The following is a 19,558-nucleotide window of genomic DNA, read 5'->3' on the forward strand; positions in this document are numbered from 1 at the left end:
GTAAACTGTGTTACTACTGTATTTTTAAATCTACTTTTAATTTTCACTATAGGTATATGAAAATTATCCTGCTTATGATTTAACTGAAAGAAAAGATTTCATAAAAACAACTGTTAAAGAGGTAAATACATCCACCTTTTCTGATTTTGGTCATTTTGAATGTATAAGACAAATTATATATCAAATACTGTATGTTTTTCAAAATGTTCATGTCACTATATCACATTTGACCCTCAGATTTTCTCAAAATAGATGGGCAAAATATTTTTCATTCTCGTTATAGAGTTTAAAAAAATAAAATCTGAATATTAGTGACAAAACTTGACCTCCAGCTCACAACATGAATGGGCAGCCAGGCTCAACACAGGTGCTCACACAACTACTGGAGCGTAATTCCTTTCCACCGAAGTCAGAAGATCAGCAGTAGCTATATTTTTGTATCAGTCCCAACAGATTTCCCAAGGTCATAGTAGTAAAACAGAAATTTTAAAGGGAAGGTGGGGTATGATTTTTGTGTTCTTAATACTGTATTTTGGGTAGAGGAAAATGATGTTTCTCTCTCGTTGCAGCTGATTTCTTGAGGCAGAGGAGATAACTTGTCCCGTGGACGTCAGGATCTGATTTATACCGTTATACCAGCAAAGAGAATGTATTTCCTTTTCTACCCCTTGCAAGCGTTGTGTTAGTAGAACCTGTCGCTGATCTTTTTAAGTAAATTTGAGTTTGTTGTTTTAAATTGCATTTCTATGCAGTTTTTAGTTTAAAATTTTGCATGGCAGTAATTGTTCCTTGCTTTTATAGCTGTATTTTGTACATTTTGGATTTCTTTATATGAGATCGTAGTTTTAGCGTGCTTAGTATTCGCTTGTTTCAGACATACTTTTAACGAAGTAGAAGAAACTATTATTGACATTTATACATGCAGAGACTATGGCAGTATTTAGTAGATGAAATATTTTGAATACACATCTGACAGTGGCAGTGTGTTCATCATATTAAAAATACACAGGCTTCAGCTATCCAGATGATTAAATTGGAAAATTTCTGCTGCATGTGTATATATGTCAAATCGTCAGCATGACAAAAGTGACAGATGTTATTTTTGTATTTTTAAAAACAACTTTGTTGTATATAAAGTTTTTTTATTTCTTTTGTGCAGATCAATTTTTAAACTCCTATAGGTAGGTATCTTTACAGTTATAAACTATGAAATGTCAGTGTTCGGCCAGATGGTATGTGACGGAGCAGCGAAATCAGAATTCAGTGGAGAAAACACTGAAGGAACAGGTCGTTCTCTGCTTTGCCTCAGAAGTGTCAATTCGTAGTTTTAGTGTTAACTCTGCAAGTGTCTGTAGATAACATTTTATGTTAAGGGTAGACCAAATCAACACATCAGAACTTCAAAATTGGGGGAAGGGGATTAAGTACAAGCACATTTGGCTTCTAATGAACTGATTTTTATTAACTGCTTTTGCCCATGTAAAATGCGGATATTTACAGGAAACCTGGCCACCTTTATAATTATGGTAAAGGTACCAAGTATAATGCTAGAAGATAATGTGTAGGCAATAGTGGGTATCTCCGACAAAGTATTTCTCAAAAGTGATCAAAAGACTTATTTTTAACATTAAAGAAGTTTAATGTATTCGTGGAATCAGGACTTTTAGGTTTTAAATTTTGGCCAATCAGGATTCTGGGTGATCAACACACAGACCACTCCTGAATTAGATTGTTTCATCTTTTACATTGTCGAAATCAGTTTATTAAATAATTTCTGAATTTTAAAAACATAACTGCTTATGAGAGAATTAGGCCTTTGATAAACCAGTTGAGTGTTTAAACAGAGAACATGAAATACATAAAAATGATAAATGTTGGCCGTTAGCAGGTACTTTCACAGGTCTGACGTGTTTCTTGATAAATACAAATGAATAAACAACTAAATGAGACCTAAAAATTGGCCGTTGATTTTAAATATTTAATTTGTTCCTATAAACCTTGTCAATAAAACTAATAAATCCATGCTCTTGTCTCTTGTATTAATGTCTTCCGTTTCTGTAGCATTTCCCCCCTAGCTGAGGATTTCAGAACAGGGATTTTTGTTGTTGATTTTGAGAGAGAAAAAGCACATAGTGGCAGGGCAGGAAGAGAGAGAATCCCAGGCAGGTTCTGCACTGTCAGTGCAGAGCCTGACGCGGGGCTCAAACTCACGAACCCATGAGATAGATCATGACCTGAGCCGAAACCAAGAGTCAGACTCTTAAGCAACTGAGCCACCCAGGCGCCCCTGGACGGGGATTTTAATGGATTTAGCCCCATGACCCATTTGATTTGGAGTCGTTCAGTGATTGCTGAACACAAACTCTGAAGAAATCCTGAAGGAAAACTTGAAAGTGACCTCACAAAACTAAGTGATTATGGTTCACAACTGTTTATTTTATGACCATTTACTTGAAAGGGTGTAAGACCCAGGAGCTAAACAAGTCTGAAGGCGGCTTGCAGGAGAGGAGACGGGTGGTGTGCGTGAAAGGTCATGGGGAAGGTGTGCCCAGTGCTCACCACTACAGTGCACGGTATTTGAAAAACAAGTCTAGTTTTTATTAAGCAGTTTTACACAACCAGCTGTTCACAATCTGCAGTTAAAACATTGTGTAGTCACTGCTCTTCAATTACAAAATCTTCAAACTGTGAAAAACAGTCAAAAACTCAAAAGTACCGTGGTTCCTTAACAAAATGTCAAATGATGTCACTTGGGACAGGAAACTTTTTAAATACACATTTACTGTGCTTGAGCTAACTAGGGTTTTCCTTAGTTTGCTTGTGGCACAGTACAAGTTTAAGAGCCCAGAGACTAACCGTGAACCATTTCAAACTTAAAATATTTTGCATTTATCACTAAATACATGCTATTCTTTAAACAGTTTAACACATAACATTTTTAAAGCAGAATACTTCCCAGTCTGTACCAATGAGTCTCATCAGATAGTCTATCAACATTTTCCTATGTTAACCCAACTTTGAAACCAATTTACTGCTGTTTGCCTTCTTGTGTTTGTATCATACTTTGCTGAGGAGGGAGGTGTCTAAACCGTCTAACGTTTCCATAAAATTCTATTTCTACTTACAAGCTGACTTTAAATTTTAAAAATACCTAATATTCTGAAAAATGTCCTTTTGAGTCCTTTTTTCAGTGCAGACTAACATAATTGAAAGAACTGTTCAGACTTTTTAAAACAAAAGCATTTAAGTTACCATCCGCTTTTCTAACTTCTTGGCAAGATAAGCATCCTGAAGTCCCTGAAACCAGAGTTTAATTGAATTCTTTTGTCAGGAGGAGAAAAAAGGAAAAAGTGAATATGTGCCATGTTCTCCAGCTTTTAAGATATGGCTTTAAATGTGAAATATTTACCAGGAAATCTCACATTTTCTGCAGTTTTCCGGTGGACCTGCCTATGGAATACTGAAAACATCATGCTGCAAAAAACAGACTGGATCAGTTATTTTAAAAAGAGGCAGTAGAGGGAGTTTTATTAAAGTATTCTGACAAGATCTTTTTGCCAGCGGTTGCCAAAATTAAGGCTAAAGTGTGCCATCGGACCAAACTTGGCTCTAAGAAAAATAGCCCTATTCTAAATGGTCTCAAGTATGAAGACTATACTATCTCTACCCCATCGAAAACCACAGAATGCCTATACTGTTTGAGGAACTGAAAATTTTGCTGTTTGCCAATGAGTGCACAAATCTGAAATGTTTTATCACAAAAGAGACCCGAATTTAAATTTCTTTTGAATACCCAATGGAAAGAAATATGTACAATATAAAATAGTCTAGAAGCTTCATTTACTTTTAACTGAAGAGTTTGTGCTGTATCTGAAAGGGAAAGATTTCTATCTAAATTTTAAGTAAAAGCTCAATTTTGGAGCTATATAAAAATCTTAAGGCTCATTGGCAAAGATACTGATGAACTGTGACAGAAGAAAAACATGGCTTTATCTGTCTTTTTAATGATTGCTGCTTGGTTTCTTGATGTTTGAAAACAATGGTTTCTCAATGCTTGAAAACTGATGAGCCAAACAAGATGTCAAAATTCAAAGGGAATCTCCAACCGTGGAAGAAATCCTGTCTTAATGTAAGGTTATATTCTGCTTTGTTCTGAAATACAGAAGACAGCCCTAGTCACACCTGTGGAAAATGCAATTAAATATAAGTGCTTACAAAAGGATTCTTGGGGCTAATGCTCTCAGGAGGAGGTTTTCTTTGTCTTGATTTTATGAAAGTGAGGTTTAACATGTGTTTCAAACTTTACCATTTGGAGCACAGAAGAAAGCTGGGTCCAGACAAATTCTATTCAGAATGCTGCAATCTTACTTGCTTCTCGAACACCACTCAAATATGCCCCTGTAACAGTTTGTGGGAAATGCCTGTTTGTTGCCTGTAAGAAAAAAATTGCATAATTTGAAATCACATAGAAGGAACTCAGGCGATCACCAAAACAGAATACAAGCATACACTCTCTGATCCTTGAATCAAGACTGCCGGCAGGCGCTCCTCTGTGCTCATGTTAACACTCTACCTCCCCCCACCCCCACTCTGCACCTGCTGTTTTCTGGCTGTGCCACCCTGCTTCACCACTCCCGTGAAGGACTGAGTGGCACTCCTTAGGATATTACTCACATACACACCGTGTCCCGGAATTAAGAATAACGAAGACGATACAATCCCTGCCCGCCCCCGCCGCTGCCCCCCAGACAAGTAGTCTCGCTGTCGGAATCAGTGATGAGCACAGAAAGCGAACCAATTCACCCATGGCTGGAGTTTTGCTAGAGGACTGCCACAGGACAGAGAGGAGTCCGTCAACGGGGAGGGGACAGAAAGGTGAGGACTGTCCGTGGGAGAAGACTGATCTCCAGGAGGTTGGAGTGGGAACAGAATCAGCAAACCAGGGCAAGCAGCAGATTGATCTGTGGCTTGGGGGTTGGTGGGGACGGCGACAAGGTCTGGGATGTAGCTATGGGAAAGAGTCACTGAAGCGGGGGTGAGTCGATCTCAGAAGATGGAGGAGGATAGGAAACGCAGAAGTTCCACGTGAACTGAAGTATGTTCCATGTCACCTAGATTTATGGCTGGATGCAAGGGACAACAGCCAGTGCCAAACACTTCAGTAAATGGAGAGGAATGGTCAGGAGGTAAGAATACAATTACTGGGGTGCCGGAGTGGTTCCAGTCGGTTAAGCGTCTGCCTCTTGGTCTTGGCTCAGGTTACAATCTCATGGTTCGTGGGTTCAAGCCCCGTGCTGGGCTCTGTGCTGATGGCACAGAGCCTGCTTGGGATTCTGTCTCCCTCTCTCTGTCCCTCCCCCTGGCTCTCTCTCAAAATAAACTTAAAAAATAAATACATAACATTAGAAAAAATATAATTACTAGTAGGGGGTAAAAAATGGCAGAAACCTCAGAGAAACGGCTTTAAATATTTTTTAGGGGCACCTGGGTGGCTCAGTCAGTTAAGCGTCCGACTTCGACTCACACTTCATGGGTTCGAGCCCCATGTCAGGCTCTGGGCTGACAGCTCAGGGCCTAGAGCCGGCTTCAGATTCTGTGTCTCCCTCTCTCTCTGCCCCTCCCCCACTCATGTGGTCTCGGTCTCAAAAATAAACATTAAAAAAAATTTTTTTTAATAAAAAATGTTTTCTTTAATGTTTTCAGTGTGAAGTAACAACTGTATCACATGAGCCTAATGCAGCTTCTCTTGGAAGCAGCGGACAGTTGCTGCCTGGCGTGCACTCACGCTCTGTTCCCACAAAGCTTTGCAGGCCAAGGACAAACCACACAGCCAGTTTTTAAATGGCGTTCTTTTGTAATCATCCAAAAATCAGGAGAGAAAAGATAACTCTATTTTAGATGGCACTAGAAGACCTGGGCGGTCCCAAACTATAATCCACAAAGGATGAAAGCACATGAAAGAGCTCTGAGGATTCTCTTCACTGGGTGAAGTTTGGGGAGGGTGGCGGGAGGTGATCCAAAGCAAGCCGATTCACCCCAAAGAACCTTTTAACCATCTCAGCCAGTGGAGGCATCGGGAAGGACGGAGGCAGAGGCAGAGGCGGGGCACCGGTGAAAACAGGCCTGGAAGAGCAAGCAATCTGGTTCCTCACCAGCTTCCCCACCCCCACGGCCACAACCCCCTGGAGACCAGAGGCAGAGGTGGGGGTGAGGCACCAAAGAACATGGTGATTAAGTCGGGTCTTCATAACTAAGAGCAAGGCTGCCGGCACCCAGAATGTTCCCAAAGAGCTGTAGATAGACTGTTTGGGGATCCAACCACCCCTTGGCAAGCTCGTGGGCGTTCTCAACAGGCTTTTGTAAAAATGCCTCCCTCTAGTCTGAGCAGTCAACGATGGGATATCTGGATGTGTGGGAAGCGGAGGCTGACGGAAACAAACTAGAACTCTGAGGAGTCACTAAGCAAGAAGAGGATGCTACCAAAAGAAGAACCTGAGGGCAAGAAAGTGCTCATAAAAGAGCCAAAATTCCCAAAGTCAATTCAAGGAGAGAAACAGAAAAAGGATAAGACACACGAGTAACAGCAAAGAAAAGAAAATCAGTTTAGAAGTTCCAATTTATATAATGGAAGATGTACAAATAAGAGAAATAAAAAACGTGAGGAGAAAATGGTCAGAAGTAAGAAATCAAGGACGGAAGGATATGAGCTTCCAGATTACAAGCCAGCGAAAAACAGGCACCGAAAAAAATCAGTAATCAAAACAGCAAAACATTTCTCGACAGAAGTAAACCAAGACAGGAGCCAGACTACTTCCTACCCATTAGGATGGCTATTACCAAAAGCCAGAAAACAGCACACTGCTGGTGAGGATGTGCAGAAACTGGAACCTTTGTGGGCGCCTGGGTGGCTCAGTCGGTTGAACATCTAACTCTTGCTTTCGGCTCAGGTCATGATCTCACAGGTTCACGAGTTCAAGCCCCAGGTCAGGCTCTTTGTTGAGAATGCAGAGCCTGCTTGGGATTTTCTCTCCCCCATTCTCTCTCTGTCCCTCCCCCACCCGTACACACTCTCTCTCAAAACAAACATTTTAAAAATAATTTTAAAAATTAAAAAAATAAAAGCTATTTTGAAGATTATGATTCTGACTTTGGAGGAACTCCGGTGATCGATTGGCAGTGGAAGGAATCACACGTGAAATTCCTTAAATATTTAAAAACTTAAAAAAATAGTTAAGGTGGTAAATGATATGTATAGTTTACCACAATTTAAAAAAATACACATAAAAAAAAAAGGAGAAAGGTATCTAGAAAAAAAAAAACCTGGAAAATGGTGAGGAGTCCCAGAGATCAGCCAGTATAGACCAGAACAGAGGCAAGAGGACCCCAGGAAGGGGGTTTCAAAAATGGAGCTAACACACCAGCTCACAGGGATTCAGCTGTGACTGAGGGAAGCCTGAAGGGCAGAGGGGCCCGAGGAGAAGCACAGAAAGAATTAAGCTAATGAAAAAAGGGGCCAGTGAGACTGTCAAGAAAACAGGAAGCTGTGTAAAAACGAAGTCAATGAAGAGCTTCGTGGCTCAGCAGGAGGCCACATCACAGGAGCACCATTTCAAGTGTGAAATAACCACACTAAACAGGCTAAATCTTTCACCTGGTAAGTCAGCAATGTCTACTTTTTTTTTAATTGCTTTAAGTTTATTTTGAGAAAGAGAGAGAGAGAGAAGAGGCAGAGAGAGGTAGTGAGAGAATCCCAGACAGTCTCCTCGCCCACAGCACAGAACCCGACGTGGGGCTCGAACCCATAAACCGTGAGATCGTGACCTGAGCTAAAACCAAGAGACGCTTAACCGACTGAGCGACCCGGGTGCTCCAATGTCTACTTTGTTGAACCAGAAGTCAACAATACAAATATTTGAAAACATGAAGTAAATTCCTGAAGAAACAACAGAAAGCGTTAAAAATGCCCACCCTGGGAGTGGGAGGAGGATGCTGAGGGGGCATCTGTCTGCTGTCTTGGGGTCCTAATACTTTTGACCATATCTGACTCTGCTTTTAAACACCGGACGTACATCACTTTCATTAAAAGTCACGAAAACAACAGTGAGCGGGTTCAGGATGGCCACACGCACCTCGCCAGCAAAGAAGACCATTCCCTGTATCTCCTCAGCGAGGATATCGTAGGCTTCTCCGCTCCCTCCCGTCTTCACGAAGCTGTACGCCATCTGGATCCAGGGGTCCGTGCTCCACCGAGTGACGAAATACTTCGTGGGGTCGGGGACCTCCTGTGTGGGGCGGAGGGAACCAGGAGCCGGGATCAAAGAGGGGCCTAGACGTGCGCAGCCAGAGCACAAATCTACACTCCCGCCGCCTCTGGAGATGGAGTCAATCCTCTTAGACTCTGCTGTGGCCCCTCTGCCCCCTGCAGCTCCCCCCAGGCCCCCCCACCCCCATTTGTGCAGCTTCCTCCATCTCCCGCCCCAACCCTGCAGCCTCCCCCACGGCTCACTTCCACCCTTCATCCTGCCGGAGACTTTATCGTCGCCAGAGACTGGCGTGTGCCCGGGGGACGGTGGCGGAGGGGTGTCTGGGCCAGAGTGGAAGGGGCGGTGCTGGGACCTCGACTTGCGATTCTCAGCAGGCTGCTCCAAAGGAACGGCCAGACGAGGCCATGTTTCACGTTCACTAAGTTTTGAGTCAGGTGAGCCCTGACGAGCACCACCATGAAAAACAGTTCCACGGAGGGCGCCTGCGTGGCTCAGTTGGTTCAGTGTCCGACTTGGGCTCAGGTCACGATCTCACGGTTTGTGAGTTCGAGCCCCGAGACAGGTTCTCTGCTGTCAGTGCAGAGCCCGCTTCGGATCCTCTATCCCCCTCTCTGCCCCTTCCTGCTCGTGTGCTCTCCTCTCTCAAAAAGAAACAAAAATAGTTCTATGGAAACTACCCACTAAATTCCAAACAACGAATGTGAAAATGAGTTTTTGGACAAAAACCCACAAACTAGGGACTACTGTGAGATGTAATCACATCACGTAAAATAACACCCCCGGGTGTCTCTTTCTCTACTTTATGTAACTTTTCTCTCATTTCATTTCTTTCTACTTCCACTCCTTTATTTGAAAAAGATGACAGCTACACCATTTCCCAATCTGCAGAGACTGTGAGACGTACTCAACTGGCAAATATGAAGTACCCTGAGCCCCTCTAGAAAAAGACAGAAATGAGACTAGCTGCATCTGTAGGGTACGAGAATATTCTGGACAACATCCCTTTGAAAGGAAGGTTGCTCTCAAAGCTCGCTAGGGTTTGGGTTAATACAGGATGTAGGGAAAATGCTGAGCCTGTTACATCCTTAGGAAAGGAAGGGGATGTGGTGCTCGCTTCAGCAGCACGTGTACTAAAATAGGAACGGTACACGGAAGCTCCACGTCGCCCCTGAGCAAACGTGACATGCAGATTCCTGAAGCCTGTCTGTGCCCCAGCGCACTGTCACCCTTTGCAGATTAGCACGAAAGGAAGGGGGTGGGGGGAGGAAAAGAAGGAAGAAGGGAAGGGAAGGGAAGGGAAGGGAAGGGGAATGGGAAAGAAAAAGGAAAAGAGAGGTGTGCGGATGATGTGAGCAAAAGGAACACAATGGAGTGAAAGGCGGTATGGAATATTGCTACAGACTCCATCGCGGCCCCCTCAAATTCGTGTGTCAGAACCCTAAACCCCCCGAACCTCATAATGTCACCATATCTGAGAAAGGGCCTCTCACAAGGTAATTCAGTTCCCATGAGGTCCCGAAGGTGCGCTTTCATCCCGTCTGACTGGTGCCCTTCTAAGAAGAGGCAATTAGGACACAGCCAAGCACAACGGGAAGACCACGTGAGGAAGGCGGTCATCTGCAGACCAAGGAGAGAGGCCTGGGAAGAAGCCAAACCTGCCTGCACCTTGATCTTGGACCTTCCAGCCTCAGAACTGTGAGAACGGAAATGTCCATCGTTGAAACCACCCAGATTGGGGTATTTTGTTACGGCAGCCCCGGCAGGCCAGCCCGGGGACTTAGCGGGCAGCCGGACAACGGGAGAGGGACCGACGCGGCCGTCCGCCTTCTCCCCCGTCCCGGAGGCGGCTCTGACCTGCTCCTTGAACAGCTCCCGGAGGGCGGCCATGCACTGCTGGAGCACCTGCTTGTCATCCAGGGTCCTGACAGACGCCACGGCCTCCCCGGCGACCACCGACATCAGCACGCTCTGCTTCTTCTGCAGACGCGGAAGGGACAGTTCACACTTCCTGCTTCCAGTACAGAGGTCCCCGAATGCACGGCTCCGACTGGGGAAGGCCCTCGTCCTACACATCTCAGGATTTCCCCCTGCCCCTCAGCCCCATTTCAACCACCAGTCTGTTTCCCTCACAAAACTCAGTATTCATCTCTACGTTTTGTTGTTCGTGGCTGAACAACTCAGGAAGAAGTGTAAATATCAAATTCAGGGTTCTCTTGGCTTTTTCCCTTACTTGTTCTAGAAGAAATAGAAGAAGGTGGAGGAGGGAGATCAGCAGATAAAGTAAGGGGAAAAAAATCTTTCTCAAACAGTAAAGAAATTTTGCCCAAGTGCAACCTCTTAACAAAGTTTCTTGGGATGGGGCGCCAGCGTGGCTCAGTCAGTTAAGCCTCTGGCTTTGGCTCAGGTCATGATCTCAGTTCATGAGTTCAAGGCCCACATTGGGCTCTGTGCTGACAGCATGGAGGCAGCTTCAGATCCTCTGTCTGACCCTTCTTTCTCTGCCCCTCCCCTACTTGTTCTCTCTCTCTCTCTCTCTCAAAAGTAAACATTAAAAAAAAATTAAGGGGCCTGGATGGCTCAGTCAGTTAAGTATCTGATGCTTGATTTCAGCTCAGATCATGATCTCATGGTTTGTGAGATCAAGCCTCACATCGGGCTCTGCGCTGACAGCGCGGAGCCTGCTTGGGATTCTTCCTCTGTCTCTCTCTGCCCCTGTGCTGCTCACTCTCTCTCAAAATAAACAAACATACATTACAAAAAAATTAAGAAAGTTTCTTGGAAGGGAGGAGAAGGGGAAACAAAACACCAAAGGTGATTCTTTTGCATGACATTAGTATTACCAGGTCCAGGGACGCCCCTCCCTCCCTCTGCTCCCCGACCAGTCGCATCTGCCAACACGGAGCCTGCCCTCATCCTCCTCGGGGCCAACCATACCCTGCCCTTCGTCCGTGCTCACAGGACCCGGGAGAGCAGTGTTCAGGCACCAGTCATTACTGTGCTGTGCTGACTCTCCCTAAGAGGACTCCCCATCAGCCCGAAATATCTGTTTCCACAAAAAACGAATCCCCTTCCCAGGGAGCAACATTAGTACCTGAAGAGAACATGGCAGATGTCGGGCTTTTCCCGTAGGAAAATATCCCAGTCCGAGTACCCTGCCAGCATGTAAGGACGTATCTACAGCATCCGCCACGTCCATTAGCTCCTGAGCTTGACGCGGGAGTCATTACCAATCCAAATTCTAAACTGCAGTAAGGGAGTTCAAACCGCATGTCACCACCGATTTTACCTGGGGATCCATGTCATAGAACACAGCAAAAAGTCCCCGCTTGCCGGCACTAGGCGGAACGTGACCGAAAAAGTCAGCCCCTTGAACTTTACTGTCCCAAAATCTGTATGGAAACTGCAAGGCAATCTGGAAAACGAGCAGGAGAAAGATGGTTAAGAGTTTCTAGAATCAGAAGTAATCTCTAAGACGCAACCTACGGTTCTCAACTAAAGCGATACACAAAAAAATCCTAAAATGCTCCCCTTCCGTGCTCCTGTCTTGTCTGTTCTCTCATGAGCATCTGGCTTTGGGGGCCATTCAGTCCCATCCCCCCACCGATAGCGTGGGTGGGGTGGGCGGGACCCACTGACAAACCCTGGGCTAATCCGAAGATGCCAAGCAGTCCCGAGACCTGGTCTTGAAGCAGATGTTCTGAAGATAAAGTCTCACCTACCCCTAGGGCCACCAGCACTGGCACGTTCTGCTTAGAGAAGATTTTATTTAAAGGCATTGGAAGTGAAACATTCTCCTCACTGGGACCAATTAATTAATGGAGGGTAGGCTTGGAAGGCAGCCAAAAAAAAAAAAACAAAACCCACTTTATTTATATATTTATATGCCAAGTTCAAATCTTGAATAACAACACTCATTTTCCAAACGTCAAGCAAAACTGAGATCTCAGCCAGCTCTCCTCCTTCTGTTCCGATAATAGCCTTTTGTATTCTTCATCAACAATTACTCAAATGAAAAGAAAATCTTTGAATTTTATTTGGATGAAAAAATGATCCGCTACTCAGCCAGTACCAGAAGGTAAGGAACCCTTGGCACCCAACATTCATCTCTTTGGTTTTGAGGCTACAGTAACTTGGTCACCTTTTCAATGATGCCCGCGCCTAAGCTGTTGATAGCCTTCATCTTCTTGTCCGACAGCGGTGGGTTGAAGTGAATGGCACCTTTCTGCAGTAAGGCCAGGGGTACAGTGACCAACACCTGGGGGGGAAACGAACAGTTCACACACAAAAGCAAAACTACCCAGTGGGTTCATGACCAGGAAACTCTCAACGTCCAAAGGACGTTCCTCTCTATCGCCAATCACGAGACTGTCAACATCCCATGTTCTCCTGCGAAGAGCCAGAGCCGCCATGGCGGTTCGGTGCACAAGGGCGCCTGGCTGAGCAGAAGCGGCATCCACGTGGAAGAACTCTCAGAAAAGTCTAGATGGTTTACAATAACCCTGGGTGAGAAGAGTCAGTAGATGCCAATTATGAAAAGCAGTACTGTAAGAGAAAATGGCCCTAAATATGGAATCAGAAGAACTACACTTGTGTATTGTTACTAACACTTTCTAATACGTGGCCAAGGTAAAACCTGCCCTACAAACCCCAAAGAATCGGGATAATGCTTAAAAGTCATACAATACACATCAATACGCTTCATAAATGGTAAAGTCCATCAAAAATATTATGGATTACTGGAGTGCCCGGGTGGCTCAGTTGGTTGAGTGTCCGACTCTTGATTTTGGCTCAGGTCATGATCTCACAAACCGTGAGACAGCATGGGGCCTGCTTCTGATTCTCTCTCTCCCTCTCTCTCTGATCCTCCCCTGCTCATGCTCTCTCTCAAAATAAATAAACTTAAAAACATTTTCTTCAAAACATTATGGGCTATTAAGAAGGAAGCAACTTTTTTTTTAATTAGTTTATTATTTTTATTTTTTTAATGTTTTATTTATTTTTGAGTGAGCGAGAGGGAGGGAGACAGACAGCACTAGCAGGGGAAGGGCAGAGAGAGAGGGAGACACAGAATCTGAAGCAGGCTCCAGGCTCTGAGCTGTCAGCACAGAGCCCGACGCGGGGCTCAAACTCATGGACTGTGAGATCATGACCTGAGCCGAAGTCAGGCACTTAACCGACTGAGCCACCCAGGAGCCCCAAGAAGGAAGCAACTTACTGCAGGGTCTCCCAACGGCTTACACAATCCTTTAGAGAGTTGAAGGTGCCGATGCTAAGAGCCTTCAAGAATGACTCTCGAGGTCCCATCACAAAACCCTGCCATCAAAGACAGCTGCTGTCTCTCCACACAATCAGAAAACTTCTGGCTCCAGAACCCTGTTACCACAGTCACAATGAGGAGCCATTACCACTGCTACCAGCTCCAGAAGCACACCACTTCTAGAACAAACTGTGAAATGGGTTCCTCGTGCTTGCCTCACGACTCCCTTGTAGTTAATGAGCGGACCCTGGACCCTCTACTGGCCCCTCTGCGGAAAAACCTAACACCTTGACCACGATGCTGGTCAGAAGTGAAGGAAAAGCCATGCCATACCTTCCAAATCTCATGCCAGTGCATCTGAGTGGCTGCAACATTTCCTATTTAGAACCTCAGCTTCAAGGGAGTCTAGGAAGTGTGTGTGTGTGTGTGTGTGTGTGTGTGTGTGTCCATTTCCGTCCACACTGCAGGCAGCGTGGCCAGAGGAGCGTCCCATGGAACTGGATGCCGAGCACCACATCCACCACAGCCCTCAGCGAAGATGTAGCGTATGTGGTTTGAACCCCAACTCCAGGAGCACAGAAAGGCCAGAGTTGTTCTTGTGATTTTGTCGCTATTTTCTGCCACATGGAACTTTTTATAAAATATAAAACATTTTCTCGGTCATCATCAAGCAAGCCAAAAAAAAAAAAAAAGAGAGAACAATTATTTCTCTTGGATGCAGAAGAACTTCAAGGAAATAAGATCTAGATATCTTCTTAACAACAAAAACGCTCTCAAAAGCCCATGAAGCTGGGCGCCTGGGTGGTTCAGTCGGTTAAGGGTCTGACTTCGGCTCAGATCATGATCTTGAGGCTCGTGGGTTCGAGCCCTGCATCAGGCTCTCTGCTGTCAGCATAGAGCCTGCTTCGGATCCTCTGATCCTCTCTCTCTCTCTCTCTCTCTCTCTCTCTGCCCCTCTCTGGCTCACTCTCCTCTCTCCCTCAAAAATAAACATTAAAAAAAAAAAAAAAGCAAAAAGTAAAAAAAAAAGCACACGAACTTAGGTAAACAAACAGGCCAAAGGGACGAACCCGCCCTGGTCAGGGACTGAGGCCAGACCTGGGTGGAACCAGCCTAAACTGCATTACAGTGTGTCGGATGTTTATTGGTGGATCACGCTGGGGTGCAAATCTTTCACTTCTAAGTCCGGGAAACTTCCAACTCCAACCATGCCATCTTTGCAGACTACTATAAAAATACTTCCTGTAAACATTCCAGAAGAGACTTGAGAACACAGCCTGCAGCTATGCCCTAATAACCCCGGAGAGCTGGACATAAAGAGAGAAGAGCAAAGGTGCTTGGTTAGGGTCAGGCAGAGGGGGACCCAGCGAGAGCCGTCGACAGGCAGAGTCACAAAATACCAGAGGTTGAGCCATCAGCTGACTGGCAATTTAAAAAATTTTTTAAATGTTTATGTGTATTACAGAGGGAGAGAGAGAGAGAGAGAGACAATGTGGCAGCGAGGGAGGGGCAGAGAAAGAGGATCCGAAGCAGGCTCCAGGCTCCAAGCTGTCAGTGCAGACCCCGACGCGGGGCTCGAACTCACGCACCGCAAGATCATGACCTGAGCCCAAGTTGGCCACCCAACCAACTGAGCCACCCAGGCGTTCCAGCTGACTTACAGTTTTAAAGAGAGGTATTTAAAAACAATTTTTACCACCACGAGGAGCTTTAAATTTAAATTCTCAGCTTGGGGCTCCCACGTAAGGGCAGGGCTGCCCAGTGGTCTGACACTGGCCACACATCACACATCGGACTCACCTGAGCAGTTTCACAAACATGACCAGACTGAATCCCGGAGAATCTCGGGGTGGGGGGCTGCAGCCTTTCTTTTTAGGCCCCTCCCAGGTGGTTCTAACGTGAGCCAGGATTGAGAACCACTACCAGTCCATGGGGTCCCTGGGTGGCTCAGTCGGTTAAGTGTCTGACTTCGGCTCAGGTCATGATCTCACGGTCTGTGAGTTCGAGCCCTGCATCAGGCTCTGTGCTGACAGCTCAGAGCCTGGGGACTGTTTTGGATTCTGTGTTTCCCTCTCTCTCTGCCCCTCCCCCACTCATGCTCTCTCTTGCTCTCAAAAATAAATAAAACATAAAAAAGAAATTTTTAAAGACCCACTCTGAGTCCAAAGGCTACACTACCATTCCTAACTACCCTGCTAGCCAATGGCAGGAATAATATGAGGGCCCACCCCCTGGGCTCATACACCAGACCCTGTCTCTTCATTTGACATGAGATCCTTTAGTTCAGTAGGAGTATCATGCACTCTGAAATACTTCTAGGTAACTGAAACGGGCAGAGCACAGCTAATCTAGGAATCCAGTGATGGTCTGTCATTTATACATTCTGGTCATGTCAGAAATAACTAAACTGAAATAAACGTACAGGATTTATTACTTCCCCTCCACCCCAAGTAAGCATCTTTGCTCTCCAACACCTCAGAAATCTCTGTGTGACTTTGCATATTACAGCACTCTTCCAGTGGCCACCTACTAACATGGTTTACAAACACTTCCAGTAACATAAAAGTACTTCTGCCAGTTTCAAGATGAAAACATGGAGCTGTCTTGGACTGAAAAATGATTCCATGGCAAAAGAAACCTACTAAACAAACACACAAACCCACCACCTTTGTATGTACTGAATTAAGCAAACTAAGTTTTCTGGAATGCGTGACTTCTCAGAGCCTTTAATACACTCTTATTTAACTCAAAAAGTAGACTGCAATATACAACACTTTCAAACTTATTTGCCCAAAGAATTTCTTTTCTTGTACAACTCTCAGGACTGATGTACCACAGAACCTACTTTAAGAAACACTACTCGAGGCACCTGGGTGGCCCAGTTGGTTAAGGGTCCGACTTCGGCTCAGATCATGATCTCATGGTTCATGGGTTCGAGCCCCGCATTGGGCTCTGTGCTCACAGTTCAGAGCCTGGAGCCTGCTTCGGATTCTGTGTCTCCCCCTCCCTCTGCCCCTCCCTCATCCGAGCTCTGTCTCTGTCAAAAATAACCATTAAAAGTAAAAAAAAAAAAAAAAGTAAATAACCATTAAAAGTAAAAGTAGACAGGATTCTGTCTACCATGAATGCATACAGCGTTAGATCAGGTCAATCAGACTTGCGCATCCACACAGAACTGAGTGGAGACAGGGAACTCTTCAGGAATCAAACAAGGCTCCGGGCAGACTGCCAAAGGCCAACTTCCAGGTGGAAAACACTGTTTTCCCACACCCCCAGGCCCCTGGCTGCACCTCGTGAAATGCTAGCACTTACCTTCTGTGCTGTACATCCTGTCCCATCCGTCATGGTAACCCGCACCTCATCTCCAGAATAATCAATGCTCTGCACCTGCGCAAGGAAAACCACCATGAAAACCACGAGGGACGGACCCATACGATCCAGGATCCTCCCCGATTCTATCACGTGACTTTAGACCTCCAAGACTCCAGAGAATCACTTCCCGGCATTCAGAGATCTAAGTGACATTTACAGCTGACTTCAGGGAACTATCGCTCAGTCATTACAACTTATAAACACTTTGTCAGAAAGTGGAAAATCTTTACAACACAGTCTAGAGTGAAGTATACAGGTAAACGGGGGCCTCTATGATTAGAGTGATGCACAATACAAATGCAGCAGGACAAAGACTCGAAGGGAACACTCGAGAGTGAAAATGGCTGCATTGTGTCAGGGAGGTCATGAGACACTTGAACACTTCATTAGCAATGAAAATGCATCCGAGCCACTGTTGCTTCGACGGTGGAGCTGCCTGACGAACAGGCTCACAGCAAGCACCTGTCTCCTGTGTAATCCACGTGTCCCGCACTTGACATCCTCCAAACCCAAGGCCAAACCAGAGCCGCCCCTCCCGGCCGCTGTGGAGACTCACTGGAGACTCCAGTCGAATGTCTAGTCCTTCTGCCAGTTTTTCAATGATTACAGAGTAGCCAGGCGTTAGCAGAGTGTGGTCACCAGCAAACTGAGCAAAGAATTCGTTATGGTCCCAGGAGCGAGCAGACACCTGGGAAATGATAATGTGCGCGAAAGCTTATGTTATTCTTTTTTTTTTTTTTTTAAAGTCAACTCTACTCCCAACATAGGGCTTGAACTCATGACCCCAAGATCAAGAGTGGCATACTCCACCGACTGAGCCGGCCACGCGCCCCAGGAAAGCGGATCTTAGAACAGAAGGTAGACATGATTTGGGCATGGGCACCACTCCCTGATAAACACACTCGGTGTATTACATATCAGTAATTCTGGAAAAGGAGAACTCTATGAGTAAAACTGCGTTTGAGCAACTCCAGCTATAAATATGCCATCCACGTGTCTTCAACGTGGCATCTGTGCAGAGGCTGAAACCCGGCACAGTTTTGGAAAACAGGGTTACTCCAACCACAATGGAGTCGAATGCAGGGAGGTACGGAGTTGGACAAGAGGTCGGGGTCAGCCGTGGAGCCTCTGTTCAAAATACAGAGGGTCTGAGTATCAAGACCACAGTGGTCAAGTGACTGACGGAGGCAAGTTTAAATTTATTCCAGCGAGACAGGCAGACCGTAACTGCAAGGCTACTCTATTTTGGTCTCCCGAGAGCAGTGTTCTCAGACCACGACAGTTCCACAGAAATGCCTTCAGGGACTCCGTGGAGCACAAGGGAAGACCGGCAGTGAACGGACAAGGCTCTGGGCCCCTCCTGGGTCCAGCCCCGTGGCCGTCCTGCACGTGGTTCACATACTGAGTCTTCGCACCCATTATCGGAAGGAAGGTTTCTCTCACTTAAAAAAAAAAAAAAAAAAGTCTAAACCACTGTGGGGTTAATATGCTCTGAAGTCATGGTTTTTGACCTTTTCAACAGCAGAACCATCGTTTCCTGTTTACCCAAACCAGTCGGGAGTTCAGTGCTTAGATGCGCGGTGCGGGTGAGCGCACGCACACGCACGCACGCGCACGCACGCACACGCACGCACGCACACGCACGCACGCGCTTCACAGAAGCCAGCCACACCTGATGGAGACTGCTCCCACAGGCGTACTCCAGGTTACTCAGGTGGAAGTGAAGCACCTGTTGTTCAAGTTCACTGAACTGGATCCCAGACTCCTGAATAAAGGCTTTGTAGATCTCCTCGATCTTTTCTGTAAGGGGAAGGGGGCAAAGCAGAAAAAGAACGGCTGTCACATTATTGTCTAATTCCTTATCCTATGTTCCCAAACTCCTGCTACCTGCAAAATCTGCTAAACTCAGGTCCCTTCCCAAGCCAACTCGGGGCATGAGGGAGGATATGTTGAGAAGGTTGGTTTCGCTCACAAAGGAAAAGCTTATCTCAACTGGAAACAAGGTCAGGAGGCTACCTTCAACCACGTTTCATTTCTGCCCAGTTGAAAAAACTTTCCTTTTTGGCTCAAGATGGAGAAAAAAGTACCCCCGCCCCCCCCCCCCCACCCCCCGCATATATAAAGACACACACCCAGAGAAAAATCCCCTTCCCTTTCTGGTCCTAGTGCGAATCACCTGAAGTCACGTTCTGAGGACCTCCCACCTTAACTAAGAGACCTACAACGGACTATCGGCTGTATTCTCTCCGAAACAAGAATACTCCGTTATGGCCTTTCATCACCTCATTCCGCTGCCTTGATACCTTCCAATTACCGGTGTTTCACTGCCTACGTAATAAATTCCAAAACCCACAGCCAGACGCTTGCTAGCACCTTTCCAGCCTTTCCAAAGACAGCAACAACTACCCGCCCGCTCTCACGCTCTGCTAAGTTGCAGCCTGGTCTCTTCCCGGTAAATTCCGACCCCGGGAGGCAGCTGCCCCCACTGGCCTCCCCGCCAGCAGCCCCCAGCCCGGCCCATCGCCCCTGTGGGCCAGCGTCACCCGGCCGCCACGCACCTCGGGAATCCTGCTTGCTAGCAACCCCAGCATTCAGCCACGTCACACAACCGGAACTTTAACTACACATATACAGCCCTGTGGAATCTTTCCAATTCTGGTCTTCG

General features: G+C 46.0%; 2 protein-coding genes across 12 annotated transcripts in view; one reads left to right on the forward strand and one right to left on the reverse strand.

Moving 5' to 3' along the window:
• Window positions 1-2,022, forward strand: part of DEK (DEK proto-oncogene) — a 31,424-nt gene extending 29,402 nt beyond the window's left edge. For all 5 annotated transcript variants that reach the window (XM_045497274.1, XM_045497277.1, XM_045497275.1 and 2 more), the window contains exons 10-11: window positions 53-121; window positions 570-2,022. In XM_045497274.1, coding sequence (XP_045353230.1) covers window positions 53-121; window positions 570-581 — 81 coding nt within the window. In that variant the 3' untranslated portion in view covers window positions 582-2,022. The remainder of the gene's footprint in view (window positions 1-52; window positions 122-569) is intronic.
• Window positions 2,023-2,576: 554 nt separating this feature from the next.
• Window positions 2,577-19,558, reverse strand: part of KDM1B (lysine demethylase 1B) — a 62,112-nt gene continuing 45,130 nt past the window's right edge. For 5 of the 7 annotated variants that reach the window (XM_045497269.1, XM_045497266.1, XM_045497270.1 and 2 more), the window contains 8 exons: window positions 18,566-18,693; window positions 17,450-17,581; window positions 16,834-16,908; window positions 12,403-12,519; window positions 11,551-11,676; window positions 10,119-10,241; window positions 8,130-8,282; window positions 2,577-4,432 (listed from right to left, as the gene is read on the reverse strand). In XM_045497269.1, coding sequence (XP_045353225.1) covers window positions 4,349-4,432; window positions 8,130-8,282; window positions 10,119-10,241; window positions 11,551-11,676; window positions 12,403-12,519; window positions 16,834-16,908; window positions 17,450-17,581; window positions 18,566-18,693 — 938 coding nt within the window. In that variant the 3' untranslated portion in view covers window positions 2,577-4,348. The remainder of the gene's footprint in view (window positions 4,433-8,129; window positions 8,283-10,118; window positions 10,242-11,550; window positions 11,677-12,402; window positions 12,520-16,833; window positions 16,909-17,449; window positions 17,582-18,565; window positions 18,694-19,558) is intronic. The other 2 variants (XM_045497267.1, XM_045497273.1) reach the window with 1 other exon arrangement.

The sequence above is a fragment of the Leopardus geoffroyi genome, chromosome B2 (assembly GCF_018350155.1).
Source record: "Leopardus geoffroyi isolate Oge1 chromosome B2, O.geoffroyi_Oge1_pat1.0, whole genome shotgun sequence".
Taxonomy (NCBI): Eukaryota; Metazoa; Chordata; class Mammalia; order Carnivora; family Felidae; genus Leopardus; species Leopardus geoffroyi.